Raw genomic sequence first — 16,549 nt, 5'->3', positions numbered from 1 at the left:
GTCAGCAGGATCTTCCTTCATCAGAGCGGGTAAAATAAACAAAAAAAGTCTCTATCATCCAAACACTGAGCGGCAGAATTTAAAATGCCACATAAATTACAGCTTTATTACCAATCCAGAAGAACCAATAAAGGTATGATTTCAATACCAACAGCGCTAAAATAGACTCAGTTCAATATTTCACTTTGATTTCAGAGGCCAGGCATGAAAAATTTTCCTCACCCATTGGGGCTGATGTCCGGAATCCCATCAGCCCAAATGCACGGGACTAACGAGCTATTTCTATTCTGACAAACTAGCCACAAACTTTAATCCCGATGAGCTGTTCCACGCACACCAGCACCCCTGTCCCCCCGTCACGTCAGTGTCTGCTCAGCATCAGCAGGCTGGTGAGAAAGCGCTTGCTGAAATAAATTATTACTGCTGCAGAGCAGAGACCGAGTTTGTAGGCAGAAGGAAATAATTTCCAGCAGCCTCCACCACACCCTCTGGGCTCACCCTGCACAGCACCAATCCTGCCGAGGGAAATCCGCCGCGGAACACCCTTCCCCGTTCCCTACGGCACAGCGTGGCAGAGCGCGCCGAGCGTGGGGCCCACGTCCAGCCCCGGGCCGCGGGGCAGAGGGTGCTGAGCAGGAGCGGGGCCGAGCCCCGGCGGCGGCAGCACGGCCGGCCAGCAGCTCCTCACGCCCCTGCGAAGAGCCGAGAAACTCGGGGCTGCACGGTCACACTCAGGCCTTTTCTACTGCGGTGCCTCTGCGGCGAAAGGGGGGAAAGCTGCAGGAGAGTCCTGACCAAGGATCTGCAAAACACTCGTGTTCTTTTTAATTTAAATCCTGCTAATAGAGACAGCTGAATGCAAGGAAAGCCAGGATTTCTGAAGTATTTCCAGGTAAAGCCATTCATAACTGGGGGCAGGAGACTCTGCAGGGATGCTATAATTATCCAAAACAAAGCACTGAAAGCCAAAGAAACTCAAAACTACCATTAAGCAGAAAAGCATGCATGTAAACACGCGGAAATACAAATTAATTGGCTTTTCACTGTCACAGATGCTGGGGCTTCCATCTCTTTAAGAGTCAGAGCAAACATATGCATCGCCTACTCTAACATATTTACTTTTAAATTTAAACCCCTCAGTTACCATCATTCAATGACAGTATCAAACTTTAATGACACTTTATTCTAATTGTGGTTCATCTCTTTAAAATGCTTTAATCACAGGGCTGTGGTTTTACATAGTTTATCTTCCCAGTTCTCCTTTTTTATCTATATAAAGACATATATACGAGCAGCGAGTGCACACCCCCACCTTTCCAGCGTCCCTTTCTGCCCCTTTCCCCACCTCAGGGTGGGGACGAGGAAGCGAAGCCCGAGCCCGGCAGCTCTCCCGGCCGCGTGTCAGGACGGAGTTTAACGGCTCTTTCCTGGCCTGAACACCCACAGCCTTTGGTTCCTCCTCTCCCCAGTAACCCCCGCCGTGAACTGGGAGAGCAGGTGCCACCCACAAGATGCTCAGAATTAGCACTTTTCCCCACCCTTTGTTTTCTGCCACCGCACACAACCAGCCCTTGGCGAGCGGAGGCCCCAGCCCTGCGCCCGAGGCGGCTGCTGCTCCGGGGGGACGGGGACACGCTGCCCCGAGGCAGGCAGGGTCCGGGGGGCTGAGCCGGGCTCCCCACCAGACCCTGCTCCCACTGAGAGCACAGCCTCACAGCGAGGTGCCTGCGGCACTCCTGGCAGCTGGGCATCAGGGTCTTAATCTTCTGATGAAAGAAAAACATTTATTGATGGAGAAGAAGAAGAAAATTTTTCATGAATGCCAACAGCCATCTCAAGGCAACAGAGAAGAGTCCAGGGAGTTTAATCTATTTAGGAACTCACAGGAGTTATATTCTGGTTTGGGGGTTATTAGGGATATTTTTGAAAGTCACCGTGGTACATCTTTAAAGCCCTAATTTTCCGTAATTCACAATCAGAGCGCAGGGAACGGGACAGGAAGCAGATCCCGAGCTGGAAGCCTCGGGCGTGGCTTTGGGGAGCCATCCTGCGCGCCCAGCAGAGACCAGATTTGCTGAGGATCCCCCCAAAATCTCTTTCCCTTCACAACTGAAGGAGCAAATGTGCCCGGTACGGACGGCCCCTGCCCTGCCCGCCACTGCCCGCAGCCTCCCGCCGGGCCCTGCCGGCGCCGCCAGCTCTCCTTAGCTTCTGCGGGAGGCAGGAACAAGACAAATCGACTCTGGCACCACAGCATCAAGACCAACTATTTACAAACAGAACTGCCGAGATACTCCAGGAATAGGAAAATCGTGGGACAGGTTTAAACGAAAACCTTCAGCGTTACGGCACCCGCGCGATTTCCCCTGGGCCTGGCCGGGTGCCTGACAATAAAGTGGCTTTTCACACAAACAGCATCTCCGCATCGCCGTTTCCGCTTATGTCCCATGTAAGTTTTGAATAAAATGTGTTTATAAACAGCTTCAGAAGCGTGTTTAAGACAAGAAATTTGACATTAAAAGCGGTGCTGAGAGTGCTATGTTAGGAAGCCAATTTTCAAACCAACCCGCGATCTCCTTTCCCCGGCTGCTGTCTGAACGGAAGATGAGCCTCACACAGCACCTCGGTTTGAGCTTCTGCTCTCAGAGTTCTGAAGGGTGACTTAACAGCCTTGTGTGAACCAACCTGAGACGCGGGAGCAATACACCTTTACAAACCATGGTTTTGTAACAGATTGTGCTCTGAGTTACCCGGTGATGGAACAGATTGTTTTAACTGGCCTTTGCAGCTATCATTCCTTTGATTCTGTTGCAGGGACTAAAATATGATCTGGAGACTTTTATTTTTATATCTTATCCCTGTTTCTTGAATTTTTCTCTTCCCTTACTTTTCAGCTTCCTGTGGCAGTGAGATAATACACTTATCCAGACTAGTAAGATTATTTTAAGGCTATTTTTGGTCACTTTGCACATTTTAAAGAATGCAAAAAGCACTAGTTGACAGCTGTTAGGGACTTGAATGTTATTGTAAAGCAGCTGTTTTCATTTATAGAAAAAGTATTAGTCTTTCTCCAAACCGAACAGAATACTAAGCTAATAACTCTCACTCTAACCTACGGAAAATACAGGTCATGTCTGTGAAATGTTGGCAGAAGGTATTGTTTATAACAATTAAACTCGTATAGCATTTTGTTCTTAAAAGGATTGAGCATTTCTGGTTGGGGGATGTTTGCAGTTTGAAGCAGCTATTAAATAATAATCAGTAGCATGCTCACCCTGCAAAGAATTTCTACTTAAAATCAGACAAGATTAATCAGACAAGGCTTCTCCGCTCACGAGAAATTTCAAATGAAGAGAGGCTGACATGGACCAGAAACAGGCAGGATTATTCTAACATTTCAGCATTTTACATTGTTTAGTTTTGTCTCCCATTTCCTTCTAACAACATTCGGGTTTTATATACTGACATCAATGCTTAATTTGTTTGAAAACAAAGCCTCTGTACACATTCTCTCTGCATTCTTATTTACTTTACATTAGTATTTATAGTCCATTCAGTCAAGCCTTGGAGGTAAAGGCAGCTGGCATCCCAGAGAATATATTTGTTGAAGAGCAAAAGGAACGAGACAGCTCAAAGGCGAGGAAGATAACTTTCAAGTGTACATATAGTTCCTGCACATATTTAATTTGAGAATCACCATGGCATCAAGATACACAAAGCATCAAGAATGAAGTCATCATCTTTCTTATGTTCTTAAAATTGTAAGCCATGCTAACATATTTTATAGAAAATACTGAGTGCGGGCTTTAGTGCAGATATAAAAAGCCCGATAAGATCTACTTGCACATTGTGGGATGCTGTCAGACCCAGCCTGAGCTGCGCTGTGGTATCTGAACAGAAGGGTCTCTGCATTTCATCTTGGAAAAACTGTGCTTTCCTTGGCCCAACCGAGAGCCTTCCTAAAGGCAGGATTTCAAATGTACATCCACCATACCCTAAATTCCTAGGCTAACTGGGGAACACGTAAGCACGGGTGAGAGTAAGACCAGCAGAAACACACACTGGGCTGGTTGCGTAGGAGAGTCATTCAGCAGTAACACAGATCAGGTGATGCTGATAATGGTATTTGGTGGTTGTGCAACACGATCTGTACGACCTGCAAAACTCTGTCTGCAAAGCACAAGGGTGGGATTTTGAAAGCATTCCTAATATCGACCCTTTTTAGAAGTTAATATTAAGACTCTTACTGATTTCTAGGGAGCGGAATTATACCGTTAAAACACCCAAATCTCACCTTCTAAAAAGGCTTTTCAAGACTTCATTATTATATCTGTCCAAACCTCAGGAAGCGCCATATCTGACATTTTCACTGATAAATTCAGGGAGAACATGAAGTTCTTATGCTCATGATTTCAAGCATGTGATTCCCTTTCTGTAGATCTGCCACACTGCAGACCAATTTTATATTTAAACCATCAGCTGCTGGAGTGCTCACAATGTTCAAAACCAGTCTCGAAGAGATCTAGACCTGGCAAGTTGATGCAAAGCAGACCTTGGACTATCTCTGGATACTGGGGCTCTCCAGGGGCCTTTGCCGCAGCGTCTCGGCGCTGCCCAGGCCCGGCTGACGCGTGCGGCAGGGCCCTGCACTGCCAGAAGGAGCGTTCGGCTCCTCTCTCCTCGCCGGCGAGGTTAGGATGGTCCATCACCCGCCGGCCCGGTCAGGGTATCTCCCCATCCTCGGCCTCTTTCTCCCCCATTCTGGCTATTTTGAGAAAACTCTCCTGCTGAGCGATGCCACCGAGCCTCCCTCAAGGTGGTCCATCGCTGGGTTAGACCAGGCTCCTCCGGGACCTCATTCCACAACCAAGAGTGCTTTATTTCCAGCTCTTACGTAAAATATGCATGTGCAATACATGCTGCTGAGCACGCAATAGGTTAAACAAATTGATGATAAAGTATTCTACTTAGTTATTTTTCATTACCATAAGAAAACATCAATTACATTTTCTATTTTATGACTGTACACAAGGGAACCCATTACAATAACACAGAGGCTGTAAGACTGTTCTTGCCGCTTCTTTCCTAAGCAAGAAGAACAGTTAGTTTTTAAAGACAATGGAACCAGCCCAGAGAAAAGGAAGGCACACCAGTATATCTGCATAGACAGTTCCTATCCTGATTTATCCAGCCTGACTCCAACTAATTAAACATCTGCCTCAACAATTTCCTCTGCAGATTTATCTTCTCCAGTATGCAGCACTGCCTGGTTGTTACAGGCTTTTCCCAAACTTGCCGCCATTCCCACGTCCTCCTTGCAGCCGGTTATTTGGGCACGTGGCAGGAGATGATGCAGGGTTCCCGTTCACCCCCGGCGCCGCCTGCGGCGGGACGGATCGGCGGCTCCCCCAGCACCGCCGCGGCCCGGCCCCGTCCTCTGCCCAGAGACCTGGGGGCCGCGGGTCCCTGCGGGAACACCCGGGTTACTTTACCACCTGCGCTTCCTTTGACTGACTCAAAAATTATTACTTAAAACTGGTCACAGCCCACACCTCTCAGGCAAAAGCCTTGTGACACCACGCAAGGAAAACAGCAAGGAATGGGAAACAGCTTGAGTAGTTTGCAATAATTCTACCTAACACAATATCTGAACAGAGCTAGGCACAATCAGAATACTGCTGAAACAAAGGTTGTACCCAACTTCTATCTCCTTCTACCGACCTGTGTCTTCCCGCAACAAATAATCTTTGGCTTGAAGTTAAATTCCAGTCAAAACTCTTTATTCAGCTTTAGTCTTTTTGACAAATGGGATTTTGAAACAAGCCCATCAATATTATTATTATTCACACTACAGCTACGCGAACACTGGTGCATGTGCTGAAACAGAACATGTGGAAACCTGGGCTGTGTGCGACCCTTCGTCGAGAGAAATTTTCTCTGTCATTATCAGCCTCATGCTCCAGGAGGTGGGCGAGGGCTGGCAGCTGCAAGGGTGGTAATGGCACTTCTAAACAAAAGTCAAAAATAGAGAAGCTCAGAAGGTCACCGACTCACGGAGGTGACCGAGGCGTGTGGACTTTCAGGAACTTGCAACTCAATTCCTTGCTGAAAAACCTACTTGTAAGCTCCATAGTACTGCCTGAATAACGTAATTTCAGAAAAATAACCCAGTCTGTTAGCCCTGGTAGTGCTGGAACATCCCCTTCCTGACTACACAACAGACATTCTTCAATTTATTCCCCACCCAAAACAGCCAAGCGGGGTTTGCGTTTTCCTACAAACACAGGACCAACTTGAAAAATGTCATGGAAGTCAGTGGTGAAAATAGATCGGAAAGCAATTTCTTATACAAGTACTTGAAAACAGCATAAACTGTAAACATAATAAATTCATTTGTCCAGTGAAGACTGGTCTGGAGACACACTGAAAATGTGCAGATATGTTCACCGGCATTTCAGTTTTATTAAACTATTTCAGAAGCTTTAAATAAACACGCTAAGTCTATTTTTGGTTCATACTTTTTAAAAATCAGAACAATCAACTTAAAAGGAAGCACTGCTGAATGAGAAGGGATGCTTCTCCTAAATTATGTCTTATCTTTTATTCAGAACTTTGACATCCTAATCCGCTCCTTAATGATGACTTGAACTACAACGGCACAGGCCCGCACTGTGCTAATAGTCTGATCTTAAATTCCATTTATCTGTGCATCCCCCAATGAAAGTAGGAGGCATATCCACTCCAGGTATGAACAATCTGGTGGGAGATGAAGAATGATGACAAAATCTTTCCCAACTCCTGCTCCAACCTGCTGTGGGGGGACCCGGGGGCTCCCTGCCCGCCCTGCAGTTTCTGCTGTTTTAAAGACAACAGGCAAGACCCTCCCAAACCCCCCCGCCCCCCAAAGTCTGCTGACTGACGAATCATAGTTTGAGATAAGGGAAGTAATTGGGAATAAGGGAAGGTTTGGATAAGGGAAGATAATTTTAACAAAGGAGTTTGATCTGTGATTTACCAATTTAATACATAACTCCCCAATGTGAGAAGCCCCTTTGCCCGTGTGACAGCATTACACGACAATTTCAGTAATGCTCTATGAGTGCTCACCAACATTTAAAAAATAAAACAAGTATTTCACTGATGAAATTCAGTAATATGGGGATTCAAGCAGAAACCTTTCCCTAGAGCCATCACCCTTCTCGCACTGACTCCGGCCCACGGAGCCTGCGACTGCGGGTCCTAATTCTGGACGTATCTATACACGAGCTTGAACCGCAATCTGTGAACAACGCTGACTATTTCAAGAAACCCAATTGCATGTTCAAAGTAAATATTATAGGTATAATAAGTATACCTATAAGTATAACATACCTACAACCCAGGTTTTCAGTCGTGACTGTGGTTATACCCACAGCAGGGATGATGGTCACATCTCAGAGTGAGGTGTCACACGGATAATTTACAAAAACTAAATTCAAATGATTTCTTATACAATTAAAAAAGCCTCAAATGATACATAGATACTTAAATACCCTGTTGCTGCAAATGTTTCCGAGCAGGCGTGCCAAGAAAGTAGAAACTAATGTATGAGCTGAAGGAACAAATGACAGGTCTATTCGATTTCTAAACTACTGAGCAAAAGTAACAAAATAAAAGCAAAACCAAATTTCAAACGGTCAGAGTAAAACATCTGTTACACGAAGGAGGCAAGTAGTTTAAAGACTAAGCTAAGTGAATCCTTTAGCCACCTCCCTTCTGGGAAGAGAAATCTGACCCCAGGAAATAAATAAAAGTCACCCAAAAAGTGAACAAAAGAGGTGTTTGAAAAAACCAGAACACCATTCATCGCGGCTAACGACTTGTTCATTATGAGTGATGATGGATAAAGACTTCTCACGCTGAGATGAAATCAAGATTTATATGCATTGTTTCCTCTCCCAACTTGTGGGAAGATCATCATCATTTAATTCTATCTCTGCGGCCAGTGATGGGCATCCAGAGAGCCGGTTATCAAACGGCGCAGTCAGCTGGCAAAAGCCGGAACGTGCAGTTGGCACATCTGGACGGAGCCACCACAGCCGAGGGTGAACAATGACTCCTGGCCAGCGGCCAAATTGCTGCAGACGCTGGCGGGTCTCATCTACAACCACCCCTACCAGCATCTCTCTCTCTCCCCCCGCTTTTTTTTTTTTTTTTTTTTTTACGAGAATCAGATTTTCATTGCTTCATTCAATTGCTCTCCTCTGCCATTTTTTACAGCTCTTATCGTTCCCCTGGAATATGGCCTTGAGACAGCTCATCCGTGTCCTTCACTGTGTTATCTCTTCTAACTTTTATTAAAACTTCAGCTCTCATCTGAAGATAGCTAATTAAATCCATGACAGATTATACACTCGTTTAAAAACTGCACTGAACTACTTTTTCTAAAGAGAACAGGGTTTATTTTCTTTTCCCATAGTTAAAACTAAGGGTATATAAGGAGGTTTCATTCATTTACAAAGACAAGATCCTTATCTTTACCTACTATATAGATAGGTTCATATTAAAGTTCCTTTGTCGCGTGACAAGACTCGGTGCAATTTCTCACAGTAATTATTTCTTGTTGCTGGAAAGATCTCTTGGCCTCATGCTTTTGAAATATATGTACTAGCATATATGGGAATGCACATTTACACCATGGAAAAGCATTGCTCTAAAATATAAATGCAAGTACTGTAAATTTTCTTTTTTTAAATGTTGGTATGTCTTAACTGTAACACTACTGTTTTGACAACATTGCAGAAAGTAAATTTTTCTTTTTCTCTACAAGTAACGACAAGTCCTTTAAATTATTTAATATCATTCTAAGCATCATTTTCTTACATAAATTAAAAATATACAAATTCTATCAAGGACTGGTCTTACTGTACTTCCACCCATCATCTCAAATTACCACTAGCTGGTCTGGAATGCAAATGGCTTTGTTATCATAAATAAATATTTGCGGTAATGGATATACTGCTCTGCAGCAAACATTATGCAGCTCCCCACCGCCGGCTTTTTGCCAGTATCTAGAACACAAACCTGTGCACAGAACCGCTTCAGAGTGGTGCTGAAAATCACAATACCCACCGAAAAAAACCCGAGCATCTTTCACAACAGTTAAAAAGAGATATAAAATATGCTCATGGAAAAACACCCTGCCCTCTAGAAAATACGATAAATAACCCACCTGAGCCTCTCTGTGATCCCTTCCTTCTCTTTAAGGCCTTTTGTAAGATATCCTTCATGGTGACCTTCATACTGTCCACCTGAATAAGTGAGAATCCATGAGCAGCATTTCTGCAAGACAGATGCACATGCATTTTTACAAAATAATCATCATCAAGCAGCTCACTGCAATTTTCAATAGTTTCAAGCAAAGGACTTTTTAGGCACAACAATTAACAAAGTTGTGCTATAGAAGTAAGTTAAAAGGAGAAACCGAGCAAACTCCCTTAGAAAGGCAGAGACAAAAATGGATTGAGATTCAAGGTGTGCAAGGCTCTTCCTAATTTATCTTTATTTTTGATCAATTTGTGTTCATCATTAAAAAAGAAAAATGAGCAGAGGTACCTGTGGAGCTCCTCAACTACTCATTATGAAGTACCTGCGAGGCGTTTCGCAGCGCACGCATGAGGAACAGTTTGCAATGTCGTTTTCCTACACGGCCGACGGCAGACGGAACGAATCATTAAGGAGAAGTGGAAGAACAACACCCCGAGAAACAAGAGCAGCTTTTCGGCGCTCGTGATGTGCAGCGCTACCGCAGACGTCAGTAACGCGCTTTCCTCGGACACGTTTTTGAGAACACGGGGGCACAAAACCTGACGGGAAGGTTTATGGCAGCGGGACCCTGGTCCCGGCGCTGCCGCAGGGAGCCCACGCCCGGGGGGGTGCAGACAGCGGGGGGGTGACGGGAGGTGCCGCCAGCCCAGGATCGGAAGCGGCACCACCGGGGACGCAGGGACGATGACAATATAATAGAAGAGATGCTGGATTAATCTATCAGTAAATTTTGCCCCTTAGACCCTGCAGTCAATCTCTGCTCATGTCAGTAGATGTCACTGCAGACAGTTAGCACAGAAATTTGAGAGCTGCTCGGCACCCGCAGGGAGAGATTTGCACTGCCTGGAAAAAAACTGTTTTGCAAAGCTCTTTAGACAGGAGGAGGAGCTTTGTATCTGGCAACTAGGAATTTTAATCAGGGAGTAGAGCTCTATAGGAGTATCACAGCTGGAATATTTTTAAAAGCCACTGGCAGTCAAAAGCAATCCAAGCAACACAATTACAGCATTAAAACCAAGGCCATATTACATGTCACTTCAAGACACGAACGCTGGGAATGGGAGTCTGAGTTCGGATCACTTCAGGTGTGGCACCCCCAGCCCGCGCTGTGACACAGCCCAGGTGAATAAATGACATTTTGGAGCCCTCTCCACACATTAGCACTTACTCCTGGCCACTGGCTGCTGTGCAGCCACGGTGGCCAGCAAAGCCCCTGCCTGGGCACGTGCTGGCCACCAGCCTGCTTGGGGCTACGGGAAGAGCGAGCACAGGCTGTGCCCGCACCCCGCTCCCGGCAGAGCCACCTCCGCCACCCCAGCAGGGCTCAGCTCCAGCCCGGCTGCCGAGAGCGGCTGAACCGCCGGGAGACCGCCACGGAATCCGAGCGGGCGGTCACCGGTGCCCTGCAAAAAATGAAAATACCCAGCGCCTCGGATGGGGCTGTTTCCAGAGCATCCCCCGGCAGCTCCCCCGGGCTCCTCGCCCCCCGTCAGTCCCACAGACCACGGGTGTGAAAGGGCGTCCCCTCCTCATCAGTTGTGCGTTAGTCTCATCAGAATTTCATTCTCAATTCCCTTTGTTCCTGGCAAAATGAAACTGCCTAAAAGCCCCAAATTTATGTTCTTTGGACCATTTATTATTTATAACTCTATCTGACTCGTCTTCAAGCCAAATATTTCCAACCTTTCCATGCATCTACTTTTTCTCTCTCTCTTTCTGCCACGGGTTTAGTGCAGCAGGAGCAGAGCTGAGCCCGGCGCCCCCGGGAGGGAGTGCCAGCCCCGCCTGCGGGGGGAGGCGGCCGTGCCCGACAGCCCCAGTCCAGGCGCTCCACTAACGCCACGCAGCGAGCAGAGACCTTCCGCAACTCCGAACCGGAGAACGAATCTTCCCTCAAGCTGCTGCGGAGCCCTGCACCGTGCACGAGCACCAGACAACATCTTGCCTTCGCCCAGCAGGCTCGTGGTCGTTCGCTTCCCCCAGTCCTCACAGCTCCAGTCCCAAGTGACCTGCTGAGCTAAATCTGGCCTGTTCTTAAAAGTGAAGAACCTCGTAGACAATTATAACTACAAAAAGGACGCTCACTGCCTTTCTGCTTCTACCGAAACGGCCCAGTGTTTGCCAATGAGGCGCCCCAAGACAAGCCTTGCACGCTGGACCCAACCGTCAGAACATCGATTCTGAAGACATCTGGTGCCTTCAGGTAACTCCTGTAACGCTCGGCAATACAGGAAGAAGGTTTCCAGAGAACTGCAACCAAAACGCAGGAAAACAAATCAAAATACTGCAGAGAAAAACCCCAGCAAAGGTGAAGAAAATCTTCCAAAACCTTCCACAGCCAGAACGACCGGAGCCACGCTTTTTTCTCCTTTAGTACAAAGGTTTTTTCTAAGCGGGTTTCCCCGGAGGCGGGTCAGGGCCCGCAGCCTGCCCCAGGGCCCAGCCCCGCGGCCACGGGGCCGCTCACGCCGACACGCACCCGCCCGAAACGGGGGGGCTGTCTTTCCATTCCTGACGCTTCAGCTGCTAAGGGGCACACGCTGCTGGTGATCCCGCTCGTGTTTCAGGCCATCCCGGCTCGGTCGATTCTTTCTATTGAGCAGCTGGCCTGAGAACTGTCAGCCTAATTTCCCTGACACTCTATTACTAACTCATGCCTGAGCCACGGCCATTCTTTGCCTCAGAAGCTGGATCTCATCCCAGAACAATCTTTAAAAGTTTATTTTACTGATCAAAGCAAAATAAGAAAAACCTCTGTGTTTTACTATATTTAGTGTGCTATCCAGCAAGCGGGACCTTGGCAAGCGCAGTGAAACGTCAAGCGCTCCCCGCATTTGTAAACTTTTGGCTATTTGCTCTGGAACAGAGCCAGCGGGTCTGAAACACCCGTCCCGGTCCAGCCACACGATCCCGCCCGTCCCTCGCCCCGGCTCACGAGCACGCAGCGCTGGTTTTCTCCAGCACCACAGCGCAGAGCCTCAGCGGCGACATTTCAGCACTCAGACATTTTAACACCCACAGATCTGGGCCGGGAGCGGATCTAAGCCCAGAGCAAAGCGACCCCGCCGTCGCGCCGGGGCCCGGCCGGCGTGTCCGAGAGCGTTCCCCGCGCCGCAGAGGAGAAGCCCCGCGCCGTCCAGCGGGCAGGGAGCCTTGGAGCACCTAAAACCTCATCAATCTACCGCAACCCGCCTGGACGGGAAAACAGCAGAGAGGCTCTTCGGGAAGAAATACACCCCCCGCCTCACCCTGCCAGCTCCCCGGCTATGCTCTGCATCGATAATGTGCATGAACTGTCCTCGCTCAACCTAATTCCAGCACAGCCTTAATTACGATTATAAATTACGTGTTTTAGCTTACTCTGCTAACGTGTGATACCTTTATTTTAAGTCAACACACTAGAAAACGGGACAGACAAGCAGATGCTATTCAATCAATTAAAACTGCTGCTTACAAATTGGGAGCCAAAGAAATTCCTTAGCTTGTATTTTCTGTCATTTTGCAAAAACATACCTGGGTGACAAGGTTAAATCAAGCAAAGGAAATCCCTGGCACTTATCATCCACAGGCATTACTGATAAATTGTGCAGTGGAGGAATAAAGGATTACCTTCTGTATTTTTTCATTACACTTTTCTTTTGTTACAGAATACATAAATCCATTGTGGCACAATGTAATATGTATCATCGTGCTACACCTGTGGACGTTTCATAACGGCTGCCATGTCTGTGCAGTCAGGAATGATAAGTGAACCACCCGTGAATGTTAATGATAGTGATCATTCTGCGGTAACTTGGCTTTCCATCTTCTTTTACAGCCTCAGCGCTGGAGCCAGGGTGGCAAGGTTCAGAAGAGGAAAAAGAAAACAACAGAAGAGGCAAGAGCTTCGGCGGGCTGACGCCGGGGTGTTGCCTGGGGGGGGAGAAGGTGCTCGGAGGCAGCATGGAAACAGGCAGCTCCTCTCCACGGGCTCCCTTTGTGCAGCAAAATAAAACCCCGACACTTAAAGGACAAAAGGCTTCTGTTCTGAATGAGAAACAAAGTTTTCCAAAAGCTGCCTTTCCAATCTGGAGCTTTTTTTTTTTTTTTTTTTTAACACTGAAGCGGAATTTATAGCACTTAAAGCTCGCTGCAAAAAATGGTTGGCATGGTTGGAAGTGTCTGCGATGACTAATAACGATTTCCACTCGATCAGCACAAAGTCAAAGTTAAGGCTAAAACCCCCAGTTGACGCAATGTGCTTAAGCTGGGTGATGTTCAAGATGAAGCGCACAGGGATATGAACCAGAATAACTACGCCAGTCACAATTTTTATTCTGAGCCTACATGATCTTGCTTTTGTGCATCCCAGGTTAGCCTCGGATAACTCTGTGTGCTCTCGAGTTTAATTGGCTGGATTCTGACACCGCTATAAGCCACCGTCAGACATCTAACGAGTCACCTTCCTGCTGACTCTTTCCTTGGGGCCCCACCCCTCCCTACTCGCTGTCGCGGGAGCCAACCTTCTTAACTCTGGCACCTACATTAACTTTCTTAAATTTGCATTTTACGCGTATTCTAAAAAATACTTTGTAGATTGCCTACACCCATGTGAAAACTGGTAACTGGCCTTTTGGGGAGTGCTCCTGTAATCGAAATAAAAAACAGATTGCCAAGCTTTGAATTTAATTTTACATGTACAATGAAAGCCTGATATTTTAAAAACGTTTCAAACCTTAAATCTGTGAGGTATAGCAGAGGTGCTGCTTTGAAAAATACATATATAATAGTCAAAGCAATTTAAACATAATATCAAAACAGAAGAAAAGTGCTACAGAGCAGAGGAACTCTATGCCAAATTTCGTCTGTGTGCCAACTGGCAGCTGAGCTCCAACTCCTAGAAACACCATTAGATCGAGTATGCCAAATTGTGATAATAAAATTTCCAAGGGAAAAGGCCCTAATGATAGCACAGATTTATTTTAAGCTACCTTCGTTCAGAATCTTTCAGGTATTACTTCATCATCTCAAGAAGTCTGCATTTACGTGAATGCAGTGCTTTGTTTGACGCCTCCTGACAAACCATACCCGACATGGAAGAGGGCTGCTTGCGGACGCCGTGTTTGACATTGGACAAAGTACTGCTTTCCACAACAGACATTTTCCAAAAACATAACTCGCTAGACTAATGGGCAGTAAGAAGCCAGAATGACTGCCCTCCGTCTTCTCCTTGTGTAACTTTGCCAGAGTCCTTGGAACTTGCCAAATTCGGTCATGCCTGCTTAGCTTGCTCGACTGATTGTGCCAGAAAAGAAAATAAGACACAGATGTATTTGAGCTCTTTGAGATGCCAGTAAGGGAGACAGCTAATGGCTTCATTTCGACCCTCCCCTACCAGCTGGGCACAGGTGGGGGGATAATGAGGTCCCTCTCCCTAATCAAACTCAATTATTTACTACTCTATATAGCCACAAAGACATTCACATTCAGCTCAGAATATAAAATGCACTGTGGGCTACTTCCAACCACCGCCACTGGGTATTTATAACTAACTCAAGTGGCTAAGAGTTTGCCTTGGCAGGAGTTTAAGTGTATAAAGTTCTGCAAACTGTTTCTGCTCAAACATGTCCTGCTGAAACGGGGTCCCTGGCGAGGTTCCATAACTGTCAGCTCGGTAACTGCACAACATCTGAAAATATATCCAATATGCAGGATGGGTGAGCTCTGAAATAAAACACCATGCTTCATCATGAAGCTTCTCAGAGGCATCAACCTTTTTCAACAGTGATCCAATATTAATAAACATTACAAGTCACAAGCCTGACACAGCAGCAGCTGAAATACTTCAGCATGAGGAGGAAAAAAAGGGATGCAAAATATAAAAATACAATTACATGCAGCAGTAGGATGACAGGGAAGGAAGAAGACGTAGAATTTACAACAAATCCCTACAAAAATAAGACAGCACACAATATTTAAACTCACGGAAGTAACAATCTTTTGATCGAGGGATGATCACGTAATTATTCTAGGGGACGCATTAAAAATTCTAATTTAAATCTAACTATTTGCAAATAACTATTTATACGGGAAGAACCCACAGACACCTCAGAAAAGCACTACTTCTTATGATGCAGTTGTCCTATTTCTAATCGGCAGGACCTCCCAGGTTAGAGGGAAGGTCCTCACACGAGCACAAATTACGCTAAAGCCAAAGATTTCACGTTCCTCTGGCAGGGTTTGCAGCTGGACCCCAATCCTGCTACAAGCACCGGTCAGAGAAGGGCGGCCAGGCCAGGCCCCTGCCGAGGTCTCCGGGCTCCGCGCGGGAACTCTGGTTCCACCTCCGAGCTAAGCCCAAAAGCTGAGAGCACACGTGTTCGCTGCCATCAAACACTAACCCCCAGTTACGTACTGAGCACGGGCAGTGGGGGCCTAGGTCGGAGGCTGCTGAGAAAGAAAGGGGACTTTTTCCAATGAGAAATCATCGACAGTTTAGAATCTTCTAATGGTACAGCCTTCCTAACGGGTCTACCTGCGGTAAACACCCATGGTCCTTTTTGATTGCATGGAATTAGGATAGAATTTTCTATATACCACCTGGTATTTTTCTAGGGATACCAAAGATGCAGGATTATCCTGAAGATAAAACAATAAAATAAAATCATAAAAATAAAAAAAAATTCAAATTCATGGCAATAGCACTGATTAGAAAAATGCATGCAGGTGAAAGAGATATTCCCCCTTTCAGATGAGACATGCAGCATTCTTCAGTCAGGCGGAAGGAACTAAATACTCTGCAGTTCCACAGGCGGAGAAGTCGCTGCCTGGTTCAACTGTGTGACTGTGACCTGCACAACCCAACACCAGACCCCGCAGTGCGGCCGGCCCGGCCGCCTCATTTCCTCCTCGATCAGCTGCCACATGAGTGACTGCATCCAGTTCAGCACAGCTGAACATGTTTACCTTGAATAACTTATTTGTAAATACTGTTGACAGAATATTTTATTTTCCAATGACCTGACAGAGTGGAATAAAGTGAACGGGCCTTTGGGAAATACACATGGGATCTCTGAGATTTTCTTGCAGCAGGACGCTTTAGAACGTCTCTAAGAAACACAGTACACAATATAGAATATAAATATCTAATTAAATAGGTCAGAAATTATTTCAGATGTCTGATTATTCAAAACCAGAAGCAGCTGTAGGGTTATGAAATGTAAGTAACCCTTTATAGATTAAAAAAATGTCAAAAACCCAGGAA

At 46.3% G+C, this 16,549-nt stretch overlaps 1 protein-coding gene across 5 annotated transcripts in view; it reads right to left on the bottom strand.

The window, feature by feature from the left end:
• Positions 1-16,549, bottom strand: part of MAPKAP1 (MAPK associated protein 1) — a 103,722-nt gene that overhangs the window by 36,666 nt on the left and 50,507 nt on the right. For all 5 annotated transcript variants that reach the window (XM_074923975.1, XM_074923976.1, XM_074923979.1 and 2 more), the window contains one exon: positions 9,212-9,321. In XM_074923975.1, the coding sequence (XP_074780076.1) occupies positions 9,212-9,321 (110 nt within the window). The remainder of the gene's footprint in view (positions 1-9,211; positions 9,322-16,549) is intronic.

This window comes from Athene noctua, chromosome 20 (genome assembly GCF_965140245.1).
Source record: "Athene noctua chromosome 20, bAthNoc1.hap1.1, whole genome shotgun sequence".
Lineage (NCBI taxonomy): Eukaryota > Metazoa > Chordata > Aves > Strigiformes > Strigidae > Athene > Athene noctua.
The sequence above is the reverse complement of the archived record's forward strand: the minus strand, read 5'-3'. Positions and strand labels throughout refer to the sequence as shown.